Raw genomic sequence first — 24,272 nt, forward strand, 5'->3', positions numbered from 1 at the left:
TATATAGGTCATCTTGTATAGCATATTTATTATATGGTTAATGAAGCATATATATTCCAATATGATGTGTTATATAAGTTGGCTTAACAGTAACAATGAATATGTTATATATATGAGACCCAAGGCTATACAAGAGACATTCTCAAGCAATGTGAGATTTTAACACTTGCGGGATTCTAACACTAACATACTTAAATTCTATTTTCTCTCCTATCCTATTTACTACGGCGACAAAGAAATTAATTATTAGTATTAATAATTTATGGTATTAGTAATTTATGGGCGAACAACGGGAATTGAACCCGCACATGGTCGATTCACAATCCACTGCCTTGAACCACTTAGCTACATCCGCCCCTATACTCCATGTAGTACAAATTACATAGAGATTTAAATTTCTACTATTCTATTCATCAGATTTACCTTTCTTCTCTAAGATAAGATACACAAAATAAAGGAGCAATATCAATCCTCTTGATAGAACATTTGGCTGAGTTTGGATGCTGAAATGATCTCAGATGATTGAATTGATCTGTGAATAACATTGTTTTGTAGCTTCTATTGAGATGTGTTTAAATGTAAATAGGTTGAGATATATGTGTAAATGTATAAAGTAGGTTTAGATAGGTTTAAGTTTTTTTTTTTTTTATATAGAAAATTGAAAAAATAGTGGATCCCATCAATAATTAATTTGAAATGGGTTGAGATCACTCAATCAACCAAACATAGACTATTAGGAAGTGAAAAGTTTTATGGCTTTTCCACCTAGGAGCTAAACCGGTCTGGGCTTTCTCTGCACTTTTTTAGTTGGGCTCACATCCCCCCATGACTACAATTTCCATAATACAATCTAGGAGTAGCTTGAGTGGTTTGAATTTAGAGATGAGTTGAGATGGTTTGTAAATAGTAGAATAAAAGTTGAATTATTTATTATATTTTGTGTGAAAATTTAAGAAAGTTGTTTTAAGATTTGAAAAAATTGAATTGTTTATTATATTTTGTATAGGAATTTGAGAAAGTTGTAATGATGCGATGAGATGAATTGAGACGAGATGAATTGAGGTGAGTTTTGAATGAAACGAGCATAGCTTAAATTTGAGCTTCACATAGCTTTAGCTTGTGTTTGGGTAATGAGATATTTTGTTAATAGTAATAAGAAAGTAATTATAGAATATTAAATAGTAGTGAATAGTAATAAAAAGTAGATAAAAAATAATAATAAAATAATAAATAGTAGTGAGGATACCTTGACACCCTAATTAGAGAAAACACACTTTTCACTAGTTTACTTTCAGCACCTTCAAGAATTTCCCATTTGTTCATTATTAGAAGAATTTCCTGTCTTTCATTATTAGAATTTAGTAGATTTGCATTGAAGAGTTAGATAGCATGAAATCAATTTTTGGAGACTGAAATATTGAATGTTGTTTGTTCTTCGGATGAACAAAGGGAGACCGCAAAGCTGGCTTTTCATGGGCTCACCTCAGATTCGTTCCTCTTGTTTTTGTTTTCTCTCTTTTGGAGAAATTCTTTTTTAAGAGATAGAGTGAAAGCAATTCCCTTCTTCATCTTGAAAAAATTAAAAAGATACATAATATCATAATAGAAAAATTCTTCATATTAGCCACTATTTATCACCCCAAAAAATATTCTCACTTTATAAAAAAATATTCTCACATCCTATAAAAAAATTATAGATATAAAATATGAGAATAAATAGTAATTTATACATAACGTTCCTCTGTCGTAATAACTTCTTTTTTTCTCATTTTTACCATGACTTGAATCCTCTTTATGCACATCCCAAATCTAACATCAACATTTTCTTCTTGAATTTTAATATTTTGAAATAGAAAATTATAATTTAAGGTTGTAAAATGTTTTTTTTTTCTCCTTCACTAAAATCTATGCTGAACATAAAGTAGAACCGCAGTTGATGACGTAATCAGTGCGTAAAAGGTCCAGTGTTCCCATGTGAACAGGCAAAAAAGAGCTTACTCCCCATCCAAACGCATCCATGCGTACCCAATAAATAAAAGAAAATAATTTACGCACAACATTTTATATAATATATTATACAATAATATTTTAAATAAAAAATATTTTTTTAAAATATCTTATAAAAATAACATAATTTTATAAAAATATTCTATTTTATAATATTATTATATAATTTATTGTATATATATCATTGCTCATCAATAAATGATATGTTCTCTTGACAGACTGATGCAGCTGTATTACCCCAAAAGTCAATAGGGTAAGAGTGAAAATTTTCAAGAAACTGAAATTCAATGAAAACACCATGTCAATGGTGTCATGTCAGAAAGAAAGAACCTGAAACTCTGAAGCAACATGCAACAAAACAATCCGAAAAAAAGTGTTGAAAACAACCCCACCACCATGTGCTCTGTAAACACAGAGGACCCAGTTCCCTATTCAACTGCCACACCTGATTTTGCTTATTTGAAAAAAAAAAAATTATGCACCAGAACTGGTTAGACAAAAGACAACAGTCAACCCAACCAGGCAGTCAATTTGGTCACAGCCAGCTGCCCATTCATGATTTGAGATCATGGTGAAACATCCATGGCAGAAAACAATCTTGCTTAGATTTGAATAGGAACTGCAGGTTATATATCAGTAACAAAAACGCATGGCACCAAATAAGGGAAGAGACTTCATTAATCCAAAGAGCAAGGTTTATCCCTACCTAACTATACACAACACCCTAAAATTAAGAAAAGACTGGAAATGAAATCTAGCAATGAGATATTACCATTGATGGAACTATCAAAGCCCTAAAACTACCCTACTCAAATCTCCTCCCCTAATGAATCCCTCCCTATTCATAAGTTCTGTCATGTTAGCTCTAGCTTCCTTGCCCTACACACTTCAAATGCCCTAGCCAAGAATCAATTGAGTAATTGCAGGGAATGGCAACTCTAATAAAATGGTCTTTGCTTAGGAAACCATCTGCACCCATTCAAACCGTCCTGGAAGGGGCAAATCATTCACCACATCGAAGTTGTACCTACAAAACCAGAAATACAAATGATAAACGGACTTTATAAAGTTAACCCGGAGTTTGTAGGGATCATAATTGACATTCGAGCAGAAAGAAATAGAAGCTCTCGAGCAAAGAGTGCAAAAAAGAGAGTATCATACTTCTCAATAAACATTCTCTGTTGTGGCTGCTCGGCACAGACAAAAAACTCCTCCATCTCTTGTGTTGTTGGGATGTTTCTTCTCATGTCATTCCTAACTCTTTGGTTAGCTTCAGTAGAAATTGTTCGCCTGGAGGTTGAACCACAGGTTTTCATGGAATCTGAGTCCCTTATCAAACTGCATGGCACGCTGTGCCTGATGCTCCTATATACACACCAAAACATTTCACAATTGTGCTTACAGAGAAAAAAATAATAATTTAAAAAAAGGGTTCGTAATTGATACAAATTTACACGAGAAACAGTTTTAAATCACAGCCATTTTATAACATCTAAAAAAACAAAAAAACTAAAGCAACATTCACATACTTATCCGGTAACACCCCAAGGGAGGCCCAAGCCACATCTGGGTTCTATACTCCAAAATGATTAATCAATGATATCCAAACCTTATCATTCAGTATGAGGTATCACATATCCGTGGTGCAACAAACCCCACCTAAGGAAGTAACATGTTTTTAATATGACAAGCACCAATTTGGCACAACTGTGTTTAGGAAGAGATCTGCCAACCCTGTCAAATACTACAAGCCACCCAAACAGAGTATTCCTCACACATGTTTCAGTCGGAAACTAGAACCCATGAATACGATGTCATTACAAACACAAACACGGCAACAAAAAAAATATATTGCTGCCAGTGTTGCAACAATTAGTTTCACCTTCTTTTTCATTATAGGAGCAACAATTTTCAGCAAGGTGGTTTTGGAAATCATATGCAGAGACTTATGATTTCACTTTCTCGTTAGAATTGTTTTTGTCATTTCACTTTCTCGTTAATCCTTTAGAGCAGTAAGAGGATTTGGTAATGGAAATGTCAATTTGGAAATTAATAAATTCTTCTAAGAGATACTCAAGTTGCAGATAAGGACCCTCTCACAAGTGAGGGTATTCATGCTTTTTCAGGAACAATAAAACATTGATAAATTGGATCAAAGTGGAAAAGGAGAAAAAAACAACTAAAACGGCAGACCTTCCAATGAAAATAGAGTAACTACTTTTTACTATCTATAATTTTTCCATCTAAGATACTCAAGGACGCGATCAAGACTCAAAAACACACGTTTTACAGGACTATAAAGCTTTATTCTCCGTATCTCATATCCTGGTGACAGTGAAAAAAGAAGCCATGAAAGAAACAAAAAAGATTGGGGTTGTGCAAGAAAGAAGCCAGACAGATTTATAAAAAAACGGAAGGACCAAAGTTTTCAGAGAAATGTGCTTTCATCAAACCTTTTTTTTTTCTTTTACGTTGCATAACCAGAACAAAACAACACTGGAAACTTCTAAGATTCAAGTCCCTTCCATCAGTTCATGCAAGCCAGAAAAGAAATTATAAATGTAAATTCTTTCAGGACAAAAAAGAAAAAAACGAAGTTCTTTCCTTTTCGACTCGAGATGTATAAAGAAAGGAGGCTCCTTTTCAAAAAGAGAAAAAAAGAAAAAAATTGAAAGCCCCCGCAAAAACCTCTTTAGCCCAGAAGTGACAAAAAATAAAATAAAAGCTTCATTAAAAAACTTTTGAAGACGAAAGAAAGAACAACACCAGGAACCCCGACAGAAAACTTCATGAAATAAGCCCAAAGGAAAACTCAAAGGCCAAGCAACTGAGCAAGGAACCCATGAACTGAAAATCACATTAAAAGAAAAAAATGGATGAAACAGAGAGGAAAAGTAATAATTAAAATGGAAAATAACTTAATAAAAAAAAAACAAACCCATTTCAGAAAAACATTTACCTGTCGCCACCATCAAGCTCCATTCCAAACGAAGCCTCAACCCCGAAATCATTACTATCCTCTGATTCATTTCCCTTCGGAAATGCACCAACACACCCCTGCTCCTCCTCGTCCACCCGCCCTACCCTGGGCCTCGAATTGGGCCTGGGGCTTGGGCTCTCTCTGCAAAGCTGTGGCTGTAGTTGATGTTGATGCAGCTGTTGTTTTCTGAATAAAGGAGGTTTCTGGAGGCGGCGGCGGCTGCGGAGCTGGAGGAAGGAGAGGGAGGATGCGTCTGGGTTGGGTGCAACAGCGGGTAAGAGAGTAGTTTTCTGGAATCGTTGAAGGGCCAGGAGTTTGGCTCTGGTACAGGCACCAATGGAGGCCGCATGGGGTAAATGGGAGAGCTCCATGATCAGAGCCACATCACCTGCGATCTTCAATTTCTTCATGCACTTTCCCATCTTTGTTCAACTGGTTTTGTAGTTTGTGAGCGCAAGAGTTTGTTTGATTTCATGCAGAGAGAGAGAGAGACAAGCCAAATATTGCAGTCTGTGACTCCGTGGCAATCGATACTGGAGAGGTGATGTGTTGGGTGGAAGCGTGTAGTCACTTTGGTAGAAGTAAAAGCCTAGGTGTAGGCAAAAAGAGCTAGGGTTGACGGTTTAGGGAAGAGCAGTTCTTAATGGAAAAGAACAAGCATCAATCACGAGAACGTACAGACGACGGAGATAGGCTAGTTGGGGCCCGCAACCAATATCCTGGGCTTCAACGGCTCCGAAGACGGGCCAGTGGCGTAACAGCAAATTTTTTTCAGGGACCAAATATGTTTATCTAAAATAAAAAAATATTATAAAATTATAAAGTATATATAAAATAAAATTTTACTAATTTGCTAAATAATGTAGAAATAAAATTTTAAAAACACAAATTAATATTTTTCTCAGATTTTTTATGACAATATTTCATATAATAATATTTATCTATTATTATTTTTGTAAATAAGAAATATTTAAAATAAATTTTCTTCGTAGAAATTATCAGTTGATCTTTTAGAATATCTTTTTTATTATAATATCTGAGCTAATTTATCAAATTTTATGTAAAATCTATTTATTTTGGTGTCACATTAAGCATAGAATACTACAATTGAGACCTAAATAAACTTTTCTTTACTCAATGAAGTTTTGAGGATAAATCATCTCTATTATTTTTCATATAAATCATCAATCTTAAATAGTTTTTTTCTCGTATTTTCCCTTTAAATTCTATATTTAGAAACTTAAAATTGTATAATAAAAAACTTTGAAGCCAATGTTAATAGTTTATTATTTCTCTCACTCTTAGTTTTAATATAATTGTAGTGTGATTACATTCTTGAAAATAGGTAATATATAGAAATGATACAAAGTGTTGTGGTAATAGGAAAAAAATTAGAGGGAAACAGTTTTATGTATATTAAAATTTTACAAAATTTTAAAAAGCATAGGAGAATAAAGAAATTATGAATTTTTTTGGGCCGCCAATTTCTATAAGCATGAAAATATGAATAAATATACTTGGCCCTTTAAGTGCATGTTTGAGATTGTGGTAAGAAATATACCTTTTAGCTTTAGGCCTTATAGATTATAACTTAAATAATAAACTCTATAGTTCAAAAGTTGTTTGTTGTTTAGTAAACATGTATCTAAAACACTTTTAAAGTTAGTTACATTAATTTTTTAAAAATATATAGTTATTTGCCAGAATTTTTATATAAAAGTTTTAATTTGGTACTTTTTTAAAAAGTAGACTTTCAATTTTTTTAAGTAATTAAAGCAATTTTATAAATTCACATATCATTTTTCTTTAAAATAGCTTTTAAATAATTAAAAGCAATTTTTAAGTTTTGAAACTCAATCCTAAACAGGCTTAAGTATATGTACGTTGCAATTGCTGCATTTGCAGGAAGATTAGGGCAAAATAGTTTCTCGAAGTCTACATGGGGTTATACCGATGCGTGGTAAGGGACAAGATATGACGTAAGATCTTCAAGTTTTGGATCACTTGTTTAAATTTTACAGTTTTACAAAATATAAAAATAATATTATTTTTTAAAATTTTGAAATATAAATAATCTTAACAAATTACGGATATGCATCACGATCGGATTCTTTTTCAATTTCGATCCAAAACTAAAAAATTCAAGTCAACTTAGGCTATTATCTTCTCAGATTGGACTTGGAGGGGAATAATATTGCCCAGACCCGATTATGGATCCAGTCATTTAACCGATTATCCGTAACTGGATACTTTTTTAAAAATTAGAATTTTGTTGTGAAACAAAGTCGTAAATCAGAATTAATCTGAAGTCTCAAAGTCGACTCTCGTCACTCTCTCTCTCAATCTCCTCTCACTCTCACTCTCCCTCCAAACCCTAGCATCCCCAAACGAGATCCATCGTTGCCGGTGACTAGCAGGGGTTGCCGTCCTTTAAAGTCACGTAAACCCTAAATCTCTCTCTCTCTCTCTCTCTCCATCCATTGTTCTTCAAACTATAAGTTAACGGTAGTCTGTTTCACAATTGATCTTTGACAGCTTTCTAGGTTTGGTCACTTTGTTCTCACGCCCCCTGTGAAGTCTGATTGAGTGGTCTCTTGAAGAATCCTAAATTTTTTATTTGAGCTCCAGGTGATTTCTTGTGATTTGTATTTGTAATTTTTTGTCCCCTGCTTTTGGGTTTCTTGTCATTTGTTGTGATTTGTGATTTGCTATGATTTTAATGAATTCTTTATGCCGGTTTATCACATAGGCTACAAAAAAATATGAGTAGAGGTCTTGCATCCCCTAAAAACAAATAGCACAGATCTGAGTAGTCCATCTTGAAATTGTAGGTCTCAACTTTGTTTTATTTGTGAGTTTGTTGTATAACTTGTGTTTCCTGACTTGAACCATGTTCTAGAAGAAAAAAATGGCACAAAAATTATGGTCCAGTCTAAAATGATAATATGGGAAAATATGCACTGAGCACATTTGACCATCATTGAAAACTTGGGGCTATTATAGATATTTAGAAATATTTAGAGAAGTTAGAGCATTCTCATCCGTTTTCCTAAATTTTTTCCTAAATTTTAGCTAAAAAAGATACTCTATAATTTTATCTTAAATTTTACTCATCTTCAAAAAACATTCTATATCTCATTCCTTATCATTTCTCTATTCTATTAAAATAATATTCTTCTATTCTTTCTTTATTATTTTTTTTCTTTCACTTCATTTACATTCTTAACCACTAACTCTTTTTTCTTATTCTCTTCTTTTCAAATATCACATTTTATAAATACTTATATGATATTTTTTTTCTTGGATACAGTATTATTTTTCAATTCAACATCGGTATTAAAAATAATAATTTTTTTTTAATATATGCATTTTCCAACCCGATAATATTTTTTAATATGATTTTATCCGTATATACTTGAGTAATATTTAATTTGCATTTGTCTAACGATAACATTTTTTTTTTATTTTCATATGAAGGTAATATTTTTTTTAGTTTCTCTAATGGTAATACCTACTCGCATGTTGATGATAAATTTTTTTGCAAAATAGTACAATAGTAACATTTTGAATTTCCTCTAACGGTAACATGCTTTGTCATTTCTCCAAAGGTAACTTTTTTTGTCTTTTCTTCAATGGTAAGTTTTTTTGTCTTTTCTCCAACGGTAACATTTTCTGTCTTATATGTAATGGTAATTTTTTCCTCTATAAATACATCTTATGCTTGCATTTACATTCTCAAATACCCAAGTCTCATCTCCAACTCCCTTAATCAAATGGCTCGTTCTTTTTTTTTTTTTCGCAAATTGCTCATATACTTGTCATCTGATGATGAGTTAGATGTTGTTCTTAATGTTAAAGCTGATGGAGAGTCCTCGAGACATTGTGGCAATTGCCAACGTTATAAGTTTATTTAGCGTGATCATATTCAAGGGCACGAGTGTTTTTTTCGTGACTATTTCGCAGGAAATCTAATATATCCCTCCAATCTATTTCGAATGAGATTTCGGATGTATCGTCTCTTATTTCTCTATATTCTAAATGAGGTAGAGGCTTACGAGTCATACTCTGTCCAGAGAAGAGATAATGCCGGAATACTTAATTTATCTTCTATGCAAAAGATAACTGCAATACTTAAAATGCTGGCATATGGGGTTACTGGAGATTTTATGGATGAATACATACGTATTGGAGAAAGCACCGCAATGGAAAGCCTCAAAAAATTTTGTAAGACAATCGTAACTATTTTTTCAGATGAATATTTGCGGTCTCCAAATGCGAATGATATTGCTCAATTGCTTGCGGTTGGTGAACAATGGGGATTCCCAAGAATGCTGGGATTCATTGATTGCATGCATTGAAAGTGAAAAAATTGTCCCGCTGCCTGAAAATGTATGTACTTCGACCACATCCATGAACCAACTATTATTTTAGAAACAGTTGCTTCATATGATTTTTGGATATGGCATACATTTTTTGGTATGCCCGGTTCACATAACGATATTAATGTGCTAGAAAGATCTTTTATTTTCACTGAACTTGCCCAAGGGAGTGCTCCTCCAATCTATTACACAATCAATGGCAACGACTACACTATGGGGTACTACCTTGCCGATGATATTTTTTCCAAGTGGTCAATGTTTGTGAAGAAGATTTCATCACTCCAAGGCAATAAGAAGAAAAACTTTGCCACAACATTAGAATCAGCAAGAAAAGATGTTGAGCGTGCTTTTGGGGTACTTCAACAACGATTTGCAATCGTTCGTGGACATTCTCGATTTTTCAAAGTCAATGAGCTAACAAATATAATGAAAGCATATGTTATTCTACATAACATGATCATTGAGGACGAGCGTGATGATAGTTAGGGTCCAAACATAGAGTATGATCAAGTTGATGATGATATTCTAGAACTGTCGCGCAATCCAACAATCGAATTTATCAACTTCATTCAGTGCCATCATGAAATTAGAGACAGCTCGGCACATCATCAACTTCAAGCAGATTTAATTGAACATCAATGGCATATTTATTACCAACAATAGAAGAGAATGTTCAGTTGGATTCTCTATCTTTTTAATATCAGTAGCGACCATGTATTCCTGTTTCCACGATTTTCATTCCAAAAAAACATATTTTTTTTCAAGAACATGCTGATTGTTACTGTAATATTTTTATTATCTGTAATAGTTTAAAGATTTGTAATATCAAGTTGTAATCAAGCAACATCTATCCATATTAGACTCAAATTCAACAACCACGTTTTTATATATTCTCAATAAATACTTGTTAACGTACAAATTATAAAATACAACAAACGTGCTAAAGTCCTTCAAAAAAACCATCAACATCAGTCTCAATAGTCTATCAGGTTATACTAATGTGTCAAGCATAAAATATAAAGATACCGAGTACTGAATAAAAAAATAAGTTACAAAAAAGAATGTTCTAGTCAATTTTCTGATGTATTGTGTCTCGCCAATATCTCATTTTGAAGTTGCTAGAAATATACCCGCTGAACTCCAGGCAATGTACTCACATCGAGCAACATTATGCACTCCTCTCTCTCCCATCAGGCGATTTCCAGTTTCTCCGCCTCCAATCTTAGTCTCTCGTCCTCTTGTCTACTTTTATTTCCCTCATTTTCTCGATCATATGCCATCTAATCGACTTTGAGTAAAAAAGATTCTTTCTCCTGAGTACGTGACTCCTCTAGGAGAGTATACTTATGCTTGCTCAGCTCCACAAGCTCATCTGATGTCCTGGCTTGGGCCTTACGTTTTTCTTTCTCAGCTTTTTTTTCTCATTGACCTATCCAATTCGATGACATCATTATCCACCAGATTATCGGACTCTGTACCACCAACTGAATCCATAAGTGAATTAGGTGCAACTGTTGAGGTACGAGAATATGTCGGGGACATTATCAACCTTTGCTTCATCCCGTCCTTTGTGCAATGTTGATTCCATTTCGGCTGGTCCTGTAATAGCTGCCAATAATGCTCGAACTGAAAGGACGTTTTCTCAAGCGATTAGTACATGACCTTAGTTTGGTCAAACTTCCAATGAAAGCATAAAATCAAATAATTAACCACCCACTAAAAATAAAGGAAACATAACGCATAAATATCATAATGAAGTGCTAAAAATAATAAAAAAGTAGATGCTTATTCCTTGTCTTGCTCAGTCATGCCACTTTGATTCAACATTTCAACTTGTGCGAGTTTAGCAAAAAATTTGTTCGTCGTCTTTTGAATGGCAGACTGCCGATGTATTAAGGACCCAACACTCCGCTCATTTGTACTTTGTTGATACTCATTGAAGTATTGACTAACTTTTTTTCCAAAGTTGGGCATGTTTTTGGTCTGTTTTCTGGATTGTATCAACACTACTATTCAGCCATGCGGAGACAAGTAACTTGTCTTCTTCGAGGGTAAAGTTTGCACCCCTGGCTGATTTTCTTTAAGAGGGAGGCTCTACTTGGATTGAGGGTGGAGAGTCATCTAAAGTCACGGGAGATTGTTCACTTTGACTCCCAAAAATGTGGTCAAATTCACACTCCTGAGTCAGAAGGCTGGTGAAGAACATATTTTCATGCTCTTGTGAATCCATCTCTAAAAAGTTGTAAACATAGAAATGTGGTACACATATTAGACAATTATGAACAATATTCTGCAAGTGATTTTGGTAGTCGGCTCAAAAATCCTATGGTAACATATGGTCACACTCGGCACCCTCCCTAGCATGGCTGCAACAACCGGTTGCCACTATTTATTGGCCATCCAGGGTTACCATGTCATGGAGGTGTGTGCCAAAGTGTCACTTCACCCTTTTCAGATTTTATTATTATCACAACCGAGGGGTTAAGACAACTCAAATCCAAACAAGTAAAAAATTTACAAAATAAAAAATAAGAGCATTCCCATCCACTTCCCTAAATACTTTTGTATTTTAAACGTGGCTCGGAATGATTTATAGAATTTACAGTCATGTGTGAGACAGGAGCTCAACTAAGATAATGGCTGCAAAACACCAAAACCCTCGTTGCCTTTTGCAAAAACGATCACAAAATAGTTGGTGGCCATTCGGGTTTGGATTGCCCTACCATATCGATGAAGTTCCATTAAAAACACTTGTCTCGTAGCCCCCTCCCATGGAGTCCTACATCCCATCATCACAGCCTTACACTATACATATAACCCCAGAGAATATGCCTAAATCAGTACCAAACAGTAAATAAATGTATACAAAGACATTAGGTAGAATTCAAAATAACAACAACTTATTTAGTCCAAACTAGGTAATTTACACTAACAGCAAGTCAGTCCATGGTAATAAGACAAGAGATACCACCATTAAATATGCCAATGATAATTAATAATTAGTAATGATAATTAATGATACCAGAAAAAGTGATGCACAAACTAATAATAGTCCATGCCTAAAGAAGTAATTGCAGCTCACAAATGTCGTGATAAATAATAATTATGCACAAACTGAATAGAAAGAATAAAGCATGAATAATTTCCTTAAACAAACAATTGCTCATTAGTAGCTCAAGAACAAACAATTTCGTCAAACATCACCTCTCAGAAAAATGTCTCAGACCAATAAATCAAATATGAGATTCCTTAAGCCAACATAGAAAGAATAAAGCATGAATAATAAAATGCCCAAAAATCCATTAACATGGTTTGAAATTGCTCACGGCATCTCAAGAACAAATGGGAAGTCCAACTCAGCACAGATCCAAACACAAACTGAATACTAAGAGTTGGTTTTCGAAATTGCTCATTAGTAGCTTAAGAACAAATAATTTTCTCAAACATTACCTATCAGAAAATCGTCTCAGACCACCAAATCAAATATGGGATTCCTTAAGCCAACATAGAAAGAACAAAATATGAATAATAAAATGTCCAAAAATCCATTAACATGATTTGAAATTAATCACAGTAGCTCAAGAACAAACAAGAAGTCTAAACTCAACACAAGTCCAAAGACAAAGAACTAAGCATTGGTTGTTCAAAATTGCTTACAGCAGTTCAAGAACAAACAATTTTCTCAAACATCACCTAGAAGAAAAATGTCTCAGACCACCAAATCAAATATGGGATTCCTCAAGCCAATATAGAAACCCTAGAGCAGTGAATTAAGAAATGCCCAAACAACAAACAAATAAATCAATATCAACCACACTGATGAAAAAGAAAAGTAGATCGAGATGCATAACTCTAAGAACTAAAAAAGGTAACACAGAGCATCAAATACAGTCAATTTTGAGGACAGATCCTATCGAAATGCCAAACCCAGAAAGCACTGTCGTAAGGAATCTGGGATCACAAACATATTTCAGTGGCCAAAGTTAGATCCAAAGGTAAGGAAAAATTATACTGCCCACAACATGCATAAGATTCAGCCACCACGGGAGAGAGATCTTGTGTAAAATCGTGCATCGGAGAGGACAGAGTCTAGCCATGGGAAGGGGGCTTTAGATCCTAAAATCGTGTGAGAGATGAGTACAACTTACATATATTTGGGTCGATGAAGAGAAATCACTGTCAATGGTGGCAATAGGTGCGACAGAGGGCAACGTCGAAGAGGGTAACCGAGAGTGGAGGGAGAGGAATACGTGGGACTAACAACCCGAAAGGGATGAGAGAAAGAGTTGGGATGTACAATCGTTCCCCAAATATGGGGAACGACTGTAGCTCCCTTAAAATCAAAGCGTAAAATAGGGAATGTGAAGGGAATGAATTTTTCATCCCATCCCTAAAATTTCCTCCAAAATTTAGCTATAACAGTATTTTAGTCCCCTGGATGGGAATGCTCTTAGATAAAATCAAAGTAGACCATATGAATGCCATTATTTTTGTGCTCAAAGTTGTCTCTCAAAGTCAATCTGTATAATAAATCATCTATACAATGCCTATTGTTTGCCAAAAGTGCATTTGGCCTATGGGTTGAAGTCAATAAAGTCCTCCAACTTGAAAGGGTAAAGGATACCTTTAGGCCTCGTTTGGATGTTGAGCTGAGTTGAATTCTTTATTAATAGTAGTGAGTTGAAATGGTTGAGTGAGTTTTGTGGAACCCACCTAAGATAAGTTTAGATGTATTTGGATATTAAAATGAGTTTAGATGTATTTATGGAAAGTTGAAAAAGTTATAGGTCCAGCATGTAAAGAGGCGTTGAGTTGAACAATGTTTCATATCCCACATGTAAAGAGACTTTGAGTTGAGACGATTTTAGTGATTTGAGAGTTGGATGTTTGAATTTTAGACCCAACTTAAAATTAGACTTAAAATTGATCTCAGTTCAGTCCAAGTTCCAAAAGGAATCTAAGCCGCATTCCAATTTTTCAATGAAACAAAGTCTAACACCCAAACTAAGAAGCAAATTATTAAAACAATAAACCAAATCTGTACTTAATTGAGTCGTTTCCTGAGAAAAAAAAAAAGTAGTCTTCTTTTTGGCCATTTCTTGGTTAATTAATGGAGTTACAACGACTAGCACATGAGAAGATATTTGAGCAAGCAAAGAAGTTAAAGCAGATTTTGGTTCATATTATTCCCTTAATTGCAAACTCCGTTACTTTTTTTGACTTGACCTTTTTGCTAGATGGTAGGTGTAATGGCATATAAACGCGATTTGCACATCCCTGTGGAGATTAACAAATAATTTACCCAATTGATTTGGTTATTTTATAGTGCAAGTTACCAATAATAAAAATGGATCTTTATTTTTCTTTTATTATTGGCAGCTTGAAGTTAGCCATGTCTAATTATCCTTTTTTTAATGAGCAAATAAATGTGTTCGTCATTTTCTTGTTATTAAAGGGCAGTGAATCTTATAGTTATTATTGTTTATTTGGATATATATATATATATATATTTGTTTTGTTGTTCATTTGATTTTTATCATATTTCTCTTTTTATTTTTTATGTTTAAATCAGATGGAAGATAGTTTTAGTGTCTTCCTCATATTTCATTAGATATAGAGGAAAACACTAGTTCTTTAGTACCTTCCTCCATGAATACAGCAAACCTTACACTATCCCTCCCCCTAAAGGCAAAAAGAGACAAGAAGGCTACCAACTAATATATGGTATGAGATTATTTTACAAAGGTTGAACCTGTTAATCCTATCGAACTTAAAGCCCAATGCAATTATTGATTTAGGCTATATGGATGCCATTATAAAAATAGCACTTAATCAATGTCCCACCACCTAAGATTTTATTGTCAAGCCTTTTCCACGAGAGAGAAAAAAAAATATTGGGAAGGATTAATCACTATCACAATTTATTGTTGGGATGGATGGTAAAAGATCTAGTCCTCAAGAGTTAGGAAAATATGATCCTGAAAAAATAAGGGCGATGATTGTCAATTATTTTATCTAGTGTGAATTGCCATTCAAGATTGTAGAGCATCCTATATTTGTTGAACTCTTGAGTACTTTAGACCCTAAATACACCTTACCATCCCAAACCACATTGCAAAAAGAGTGTATTAGTTTATACAATAAGGAGAAATAAAAGTTGAAGGCTTTGTTGAGCAGTCAAAGAGTTTATTTGACTACCGATATACGGACATCGATGTAAAACAATAATTATATATGTGTTACGTTTCATTTTATTGATCGAAGTTGGGTCTTGAACAAGAAAATCATAATGTTTTGCCATATCCCTAATCATAAGAGTGAGAGCATTACTTGGATGTTAGAGTCTTGTATGATGAATTGAGAGATTGACCGCCTTTGTACGATCTCTGTAATTAATGCATCCTCTAATGATGTCGTTATTGATAATGTGAGCATGAGCATAAAAGATAAGGAGTTCACAATTTTGGGGGACAAGTTTGTACACATTTGATGTACTGCACATATTTTAAACTCCATTGTATGTGATTGTTTAAAAAATATATGTGATGCAGTAAATAATACTAGAGAGGCAATAAGATTTGTGAGATATTCACTTGCAAAACTTGATATGTTTAAAATATGTGCGAAGAAGCTTAACATTGAGTGTGGAAAAATGGTGTGTTTAGATATTCCTACTAGATGGAACTCAACATACCTAATGCTGAGTGTTATTGAAAAATACGATTTTTTTTTCTAGTAATGGGAGTGAGGGATTCACAACTTTTGGCACATGCGTATGAAGATTGGCAAAGGGCTCGAATTTTTATTAAGTTTCTAAAAGAATTTTATAATGTCACCTTGAAAATTTTTTGCTCATTGTACATGACTTCAAATATGTTATTTCAGCAATTTTGTATAATAGAGTACACTTTAAACAAAGTGTGTTTGAGTGAGGTTGACATGATATCTAATATGAAGCTAAAGTTTGATAAATATTGGCAAACACGAATAAGATGAACATGATTGTTTATGTACCTTTTGACTCTTGATACAAGATTATCTCCTTGGCATAATGGTTAAAATGGGTGCAAAAGGGATGAATGCGGAGATAGAATTGAGGCCAAAGTGAGATTGCTCATGAATTGCTTGATTGAGCAATTTCACAAGTTTCATGGACTAGTTAGTAGAAGATCAAATATGGCCCATAGAAGTTCCTCAAGTATTATTGGTGACGACCTAGACTATGAAGATGTTGATAAGGTTCTAGAGCAATATCTCGAGGAGCAAAACAACTCGATATTTAGCTCGGAGGTGGATATTTATTTGTCAGATTTGATTGAACCAAAAATACCTGAGTTTGAGATTTTGACTTGGTGAAAGAGGAACTCATTTAGATGTCTCATCTTTGCGGAAATTGTACGTGATGTATTGGCCATCCCCATTTCCACCGTTGCATCGAGTCAGCATTCAGCACTGATGGACGTGTATTGGACCAATATCGAAACTCATTAGCGCCGGAGACTGTTCAACCATTAATCTGCATGCAAAATTGGTTGGGTTGTAAACTAATTAATTTTGAGAGGTAGAGGAGCACGTAGAAGGCATTAACATTGAAAGCAAATGTTTTTCTTTGTTAATTTTGATTTTTTAATACTAATTTATCCATTTAACTTAACATCTACATTTTTTTTCTTCTTAAGATAATCATCTTTCTTCAACTTTATCAACTTAAGCATATTCCACTTGAGGATATTGAAGAACCCCTCAAAAGTTTCATTTGGAAGTTTGATAAGTTAAAGTTAGATTTCTTATATAGTTCTTATGAGGTAAAGTTAGATTTCTATTTTATCATTATCGGTTGGGAGAATATTTCTGTTCTCATAAATTTGTATGCTTTTGGCTTGTATGCAATTGTAGCATCATCTTTGTTTATTGCTTGCTTCCACTGAGTTCAGCCTCATATTCACTCATAGAGGTAATTGGGAATTTGGGATTCCTTACACATTTGTGTTTGCAAATTGCTTTAGTGCATACTTTGTCAATGTCTTGCTTCATCCACATGAGAAAGGAGACGATATTATAGTATATCAAACTGGTCAAGCAAAAGGTATATACTTCATGTACACGTCCATTACTAAACTTTCATTTTTCCAGATCACATTTTGAAACAACACACGTGTTCTTTGTTTTATGCAATTTTATGATGTTTGTTTTGATATCAATGGCATAACTCTTTTGTGTGTTAAGATAGCATTTATGCAGTTATCTTTGTTGCATTTTTTGTGTTGGGTTAGAGTTATTGTTTCAAGCAAGGTAAGCATAAATCTGTTTGATGGTGTAGTGCAACGTCAATACTTTAGATTGCAAACTGAGACTCGAGGTGTTGTGGAGTTCGAGTGCATTGTCGTAGAAAGAAAAAAAAGATGTGGAGTTCTGAGTATCATTGTATTTATCTGCACAATTATACAAGTGAGTCCATATCTCTGCTCCTAAATAGTGCCTCAAAACTTAAGTTATTAATCAATGGAAATACTGATAGCCCTACAACTCACACACCTTAACTCTAGGAGTTTGTCTGTACACTATGTATAGAAACTTGTTTCATGAATATTTGTAATCCCCACAAATCCTCCTATAAATCCTCTGTATCATCCCTTTTATAGTTCCTTTGTTGTAGTATTTGTTGCTATATATTCTCAATACAATCAGCATTTCACGTAGGTGAAACAAGTTTAGCAAAAGTTTTCATGGTATCAGAGAGAGAATAGTAAGTTGCAAGAACTCTCTACACAATACCTTCAAACATGTCCACTACCTCCACTCCTTTCACTTTCACTCCATAGGGAAATGAGTGAAAGTGATAGGAGTGAAAGTGAAAGGACTACCCATATCCTGTCTCCCAAAAACATCACCAATTTTGTATCTCTTCGCCTCACCTCAACAAAATTTTTTCTTTCAAAAACCCAAATATTTAATATTCTTGAGAGTTATGATCTCCAAGGATTTATCTTTGGTGAAATCAAGCCCTTTCCTCAATATGTTGATGGAGATGATGTTGGTTCCCAACTCAATCATGCCTTCGTAAAATGGTTCAAATTAGAACGTTTGGTTAAAGGTTGGCTTATTGTCACTCTATTCGAAGAGGTTCTTGGCATAGTCGTCGCCCTCAACACTGTAGTTAAGGTCTGGAACACTCTAGTTCATGCCTTTGCCCATAGCTCCTCTGATCGAAGCCTTGCTTTAAAGCAACAACTTACGTCGATTGCTCGCGGCACAGATTCACTTTCTGTATACCTTCGCAAATTCAAAACAATTTGCGATGATCTTACTGCGATTGGAAAACCCATTCCTGACAACAAAAAATCATGGTGGTTACTTCACGGCCTTGGGAAAGACTATGAAATGCTTACCATTACCATGCTTCGACCCCTTGTTCCTGCCTACTCAGAAATGGTCACCCTGCTTGAAAGTTATGTTGAAAGGCACAACTCAGATGCTAAAGCAACACCTTAGATGACTTTCTATGGCCAAAGCAACAACAATAAAAATAAAAGACACAATGGCAATCAAGGCAACTCTGCATTCAATTCTAAGGGTCGTAGTTTCAATTAAGGCTATTCAAACTAGGCAAACAATTCCTACAGCTCGTCAAATGGCTAGTCCGGATCTTCCTCCAACTCCATCTCTCGCAAAGCTGAAAAGGATGATGTCTTAGTTTGCCAAATCTGTAACAAAAGAAATCACACCGCTCTTCGCTGCTTCAATCGATTTAATTACTCTTTCATGGGAGATAGCATTCCCCAAGCTTTAGCTACTGTTATGCTTTTTGATGCACAAGACACAGATTGGTTCCTTGACACAGTATACTACAATCTCTTCAACCTTATATTGGGTCCGAGGGTCTCATGGTGGGCAATGGTGAATTTCTCCCTAGTACTCACACTGGTCAAGCACAACTTGGTACTTGTTCCTCCTTAATTTCATTGAATGATGTGTTACTTGTTTCTAAAATTAAGAAGGATGTATTATCCATTACCAAGCTTACAACTGATTACCTACTTGCTGTGGAATTTAATGGTGATGGTTTTGTGATAAAAGACAGGGCAGCACAATGGGTAATGGCGAAGGGCATAGGAGTGGCCGCCTTTAAATGCTTGATCATCAACCTAGTGCTTGTTTTTCAAACAGGTGAGACATGTGAACTCTGATTGTTGGCATCTTTGACCTGGACATCCTCACCCTCAAGTCCTGAATAATTTATATTCTCGTAAACTTATCTCTATGTTAAGTCACAAAAATAATGACAACATCCCCATTTGTACAAGCTGTCAAATGGGAAAATCTTATAAACTTCCCTTTCTCAGTAGTGAGAATAAAGTGACATTGCCTTTCCAAAATACTCACTGCGATTTATGGGGTCTAGCCCTTGTTCTTTCTCATGAGAAACTTCTAAGCTATATTTGTTGATGACTACATAGGCTTCACTTGGTTTTTTTCCATGCATCGCAAGTCAGACTTATCTGCTAGCTTCACTGTGTTTTACAATTATGTTGAGTGTCAATTTAACTCCAAAATTCATGTACTTCAAATTGATGAGGGTGGTGAGTTCAACGATCAAAACTTTCTCGAACATCTTGTAGCCAAAGGTATTTGTCACCAAACTGCATGCCCAAAGATGCCTGAACAAAATGGCAAAGCCGAAAGAAAGCATAGAAACATCACTGATTTGGGTATCTCTATGATGTTTCATTCTCGTCTTCCTCGCTGATTCAGGGTTGAGTGCTTCTCCACTGCAGTATTTCTGATAAATTTTCTTCCCACCAAAACACTTCAGATGGATTCTCCATACTTCAGATTGCTTGGAAATCAACCAGACTATTCTTGTTTAAGAGTTTTGGGTTCACGTCTTTTTCCTTTTCTTGGTGATTACAGGATCAATAAGCTGGATCTAAAATATTTACCTTGTGTATTTTTTAGGTATAGCATCAAGCACAAGGGCTACAAGTGTTTTTATCCCCTCACTGGGTGCATGTGTTTTTCTCGCCACGTTGTTTTTGACGAATCTGCCTTACCATATAACTCTTTGATTGGGAACAAGGCTCTTCACAAACACCACTCCACATGCATCAGCTTATGCATCACTGATACTTCATCAGCCATCTACAGCTGCTATGCCATCCTCTTCACATGAATTGACACCTGCTTTGATCCGGTCAACCGAATCAATCATTGTTGCTCAAGAGTCCACAAGCCCTACAACTGGCATAGTCTCCTCTGAAACTATCTCAAAGGCTCCAACCAAGGTAGCACATCAAATGGTCACTTGTTCCAGAGTTGGAATCCGTAAACCAAACCCAAAAGACCTAAAACTGTATGTGGCTTTACTCTCCTCAGACATACCCTATCTTCCTTGCTTAGTCATTACGGCCAAACGCCATCTTGGCTGGGCAGTCGCCAAGGAAGAAGAAATTGCAGCCCTTGCTACCAACTCAATCTGGCAGCTTGTACCTCCACAATTCTCTATGAACATAGTTGGGTGCAAATAGGTTTATCGAGCAAAACTCAAGCCTGATGGATCTTTGGATCACCTCAAAGCACGGTAAGTCGCAAAAGGATTCAATCAAGTAGATGGTTTCAACTTCTTGGACACATTCTCTCCAATCATCAAACCGGCAAGTATTCAACTTGTGCTCACTGTGGCTGTTGTTAAAGGCTGAGAAATTCAGCAACTTCACGTAAAAAATACATTCCTCCACGACCACCTCTCTACCCCAGTATATGTGCAACAGCCTCTGGGATACACTGACCAAAATCATCTAAACCATGTTTGCAAACTTTCTTGGGCATTATACGGCCTCAAACAAGCTCCCCGAGCTTAGTTTGATCGTCTTAGTCATTTTCTCCTTCAACATGGTTTCTACTGCAGTGTCATCGATCCCAGTATATTTATCTACAACTCACCTGATGGTCTCTTGGTCTTGTTCTTGCATGTTGATGACATGATTCTCACCGGTGAAAATCAAACCACGCTTGATTGGCTCATCTCTCAACTTAGCATAGAATATTCCATTAAAGACCTAGGGCCTCTCCATCATTTTCTTGGCATTGAGGTTCAACGTTCTGCCACTGGCATGGTGCTATCTCAAACTAGTTATGCATCAGACCTTCTCGAGCATGCCTCCATGGGTTCATGCAAACCCATCTCCACACCATTGCCTTCCAAAGGATGCACTAAACCATCCTCAAATGAACCATACAATGATCCTACTCACTATCGCAGCTTGGTTGGTGGTCCTAACATTCACACGGCCAAATCTTCCTTATTGTGTCAATTATGCATGGCAATTCATGCATTCACCAACAGTTGAAAATTTCAAGGTTGTCAAGCGTATCTTATGCTATGTGCATGGTACTGCTGACTATGGTCTCCAGATTCTCTCCTCCAGTACTTTGGACGTATATGCCTTCTTCGATGCCGACTGGGCTGGCTGCCCCACCATTCGTTGCTCCACCACCGGCTTCTACACATTTCTTGGTAGCAACTGCATATATGTGCACATTTCTGCACATATCATGGAGCGCCAAAAAAGAGCCAACCGTAGCTCAATCAAGTGCTGAGACCGAATATCGATCTATGGCCTCCACTGCAGCTTCTTGCTTCGTGACCTCAACATTCATCTACCTCACCCTCTGTTTTACATTGTGATAATATTAGTGCCCATCACATGACCGTAAACCCAGTATTTCATGGCCACACCAAGCATATAGAGCTGGACTTCCATTATGTACAGGAAAATGTGGTAGTAGGATCTCTTCAAACAAAATTTGTTCATTCTCAGCACCAAATCGCAGACATATTCACAAAACCTTTTGCAAAGCTACCATTCCGTCATCTACACAACAAACTTGGCCTACAGCCTCGGCCTCGTTTGAGGGGGAGTGATAGCCCTACAGCTCACACACTGTAACTCTAGGAATTCGTCTGTACATTATGTATAGAAACTTGTTCTTGAATATTTGTAATCCTCACAAATCCTCCTGAACATCCTCTATATCATCCCTTTTATAGTTCATTCATTGTAATATTTTTTGTTATATATTCTCAATAGAACCAGCATCTCACGCAGGTGAGACAAGTTTAGCAAAAGTCTTCAAATACTTTATTAAAAAAACTATAATCAATGGAAATATAGATTAGGTTAGAAATATAGAATGCATCTTTTTGTTTTATAAATTAAAAAGAAGAAAAACTAATATGATAATTTGTGTTCTTAGGATGGTTTCTTGGCTATTATATTTTCATGGGTGTATCTGTTAGACTCACCTAATATCTATTAGAAGCTTCAGTTGCAATCTAAATCCATCCACAATTGAACTACCTCCAAATCTACAGGATGATGGCTTTGAATCATGTGAGACATTTTTAATGTGCTTCATTTTCACAATAGTATTTGTCTTTTGGAATTTTCACATTTATTCTTTGTAAATTTATGTTTTACATTGTGATGTAAATAACAATGTAATATGTAGTATGCATGTATTGTGTGTTGATGTATTATTATTTATTTTGTATTATAAAAATTTGAATAGGCAATAAAAAAGTTTAAAAAATGCCTATAAAGATCCGGTTAATTTTTTCGAGTAGATAGCCGATTAATTTTTAAAACTCAGATACGGATCTGGTTATGGCCTGTTATCTAGATCCATATCCGGATCTATACCTACAATAAATTATATTTAAATAATTGGTCAATTTTATAATATTTTTATTTAATTTTTAATGTTTTAAAATTTAATAAATATCTTAATTTGTTATATATATATATATTGAGATATTGTAACTATTCAAATAAATATAAGAGAGGTTACGTTTGGATGTTGAACTGAGTTGAGTTGAGGTAATAAAATATTGTTAAAATATTATTTTTTAATATTATTATTATTTTAAAATTTTAAAAAAATTAAATTATTTATTATATTTTATATTAAAATTTAAAAAAATTATAATAATAAATTAAGATAACTAAACAAATCCAAGAGTATACCGAATATGGTAGATTGATTAGATGTTGTGGCCAGATGTGTCCACAAAAGGTTGCCGAAAAAGTAGCTGACAATGAACTCTTAAGAAGTAGAGATTAACCATTTTCCTCCTAAAAATGTAGACAAAAGAATGAACTCTAAAAAGTAGAGATTAATCATTTTCCTTCTAAAATATAGACAAAAGAAAACGAACCTAGAGTCTCGTGAAAGAGAAATTTGAGACCGGAAGTACTGATATGGGTGAGAGATGTACAAATGTCAAAAGTAGGTGACAATAAACTCAATGAATTTAATAGGTAACTATCATTTTAAATAAACTCCGAATTAACTCATATGTTAAAAAGATTAATATTTGATCTATTTAAGAAATAAATTATAAATTAACATACTTTAATGTCATACAATATATTATATTTATATAACGATGTATCACATATTTATTTTCTAAATTTTTTATAAAAAAATTATTTAAAATTAACAATAACATCCTAATTTGAAAATCAGAAAGTATGTTAAATAATAATAGAAACTATATTTTCAGTTTTATAGTAGATAAATTTTGTATACTTCTTTTTAAAAGAAAGTAGATAAATTGAAAATTTGTATAAAAAAATTAATTTTTTAATGATATATTCTATGTATTTTTTAAAAAAATACGTGTAGCTTGCATATTTTGAAATTATGCATTATTCAATAATAAAATATGTTAGATTTTAAATTTATTTTTTATTTTTTAAAAAATGAACAGCAATTACACGACTGAAAACATCATTTAAAAAAAAAAAAAAAACTCGCCGTTTGGAAATGTCAAAAACAGCTACTATACCACGTGTTGGAGGAAATGGCAGAATCTAGAAGGCCATGAAAGAAAGCACGTGAATCCG

At 34.5% G+C, this 24,272-nt stretch overlaps 1 protein-coding gene across 1 annotated transcript; it reads right to left on the bottom strand.

The window, feature by feature from the left end:
• Positions 1 to 2,657: 2,657 nt before the first annotated feature.
• Positions 2,658 to 5,654, bottom strand: LOC121253003 (cyclin-dependent kinase inhibitor 4). Its single transcript, XM_041152877.1, has 3 exons — positions 4,967 to 5,654; positions 3,169 to 3,372; positions 2,658 to 3,034 (listed from the first exon to the last, which is right to left on the bottom strand). The coding sequence occupies exons 1-3, from the start codon at positions 5,407 to 5,409 to the stop codon at positions 2,965 to 2,967; spliced, it is 717 nt and encodes a 238-aa protein (XP_041008811.1). The 5' UTR covers positions 5,410 to 5,654; the 3' UTR covers positions 2,658 to 2,964.
• Between the last annotated feature and the right edge of the window lie 18,618 nt (positions 5,655 to 24,272).

The sequence above is a fragment of the Juglans microcarpa x Juglans regia genome, chromosome 2S, assembly GCF_004785595.1.
Source record: "Juglans microcarpa x Juglans regia isolate MS1-56 chromosome 2S, Jm3101_v1.0, whole genome shotgun sequence".
In the NCBI taxonomy this organism is placed as follows: Eukaryota; Viridiplantae; Streptophyta; class Magnoliopsida; order Fagales; family Juglandaceae; genus Juglans; species Juglans microcarpa x Juglans regia.

What these genes read in the sequence shown, in the direction of transcription:
- LOC121253003 (XM_041152877.1), bottom strand. Translation starts at nt 5,409, where the DNA reads ATGGGAAAGTGCATGAAGAAATTGAAGATCGCAGGTGATGTGGCTCTG. An exon ending in GAGCTTGATGGTGGCGACAG is followed by an intron (nt 3,373 to 4,966) that starts GTAAATGTTTTT and finishes GTGTGTATATAG; the next exon opens with GAGCATCAGGCACAGCGTGC. An exon ending in CAGAGAATGTTTATTGAGAA is followed by an intron (nt 3,035 to 3,168) that starts GTATGATACTCT and finishes CTGGTTTTGTAG; the next exon opens with GTACAACTTCGATGTGGTGA.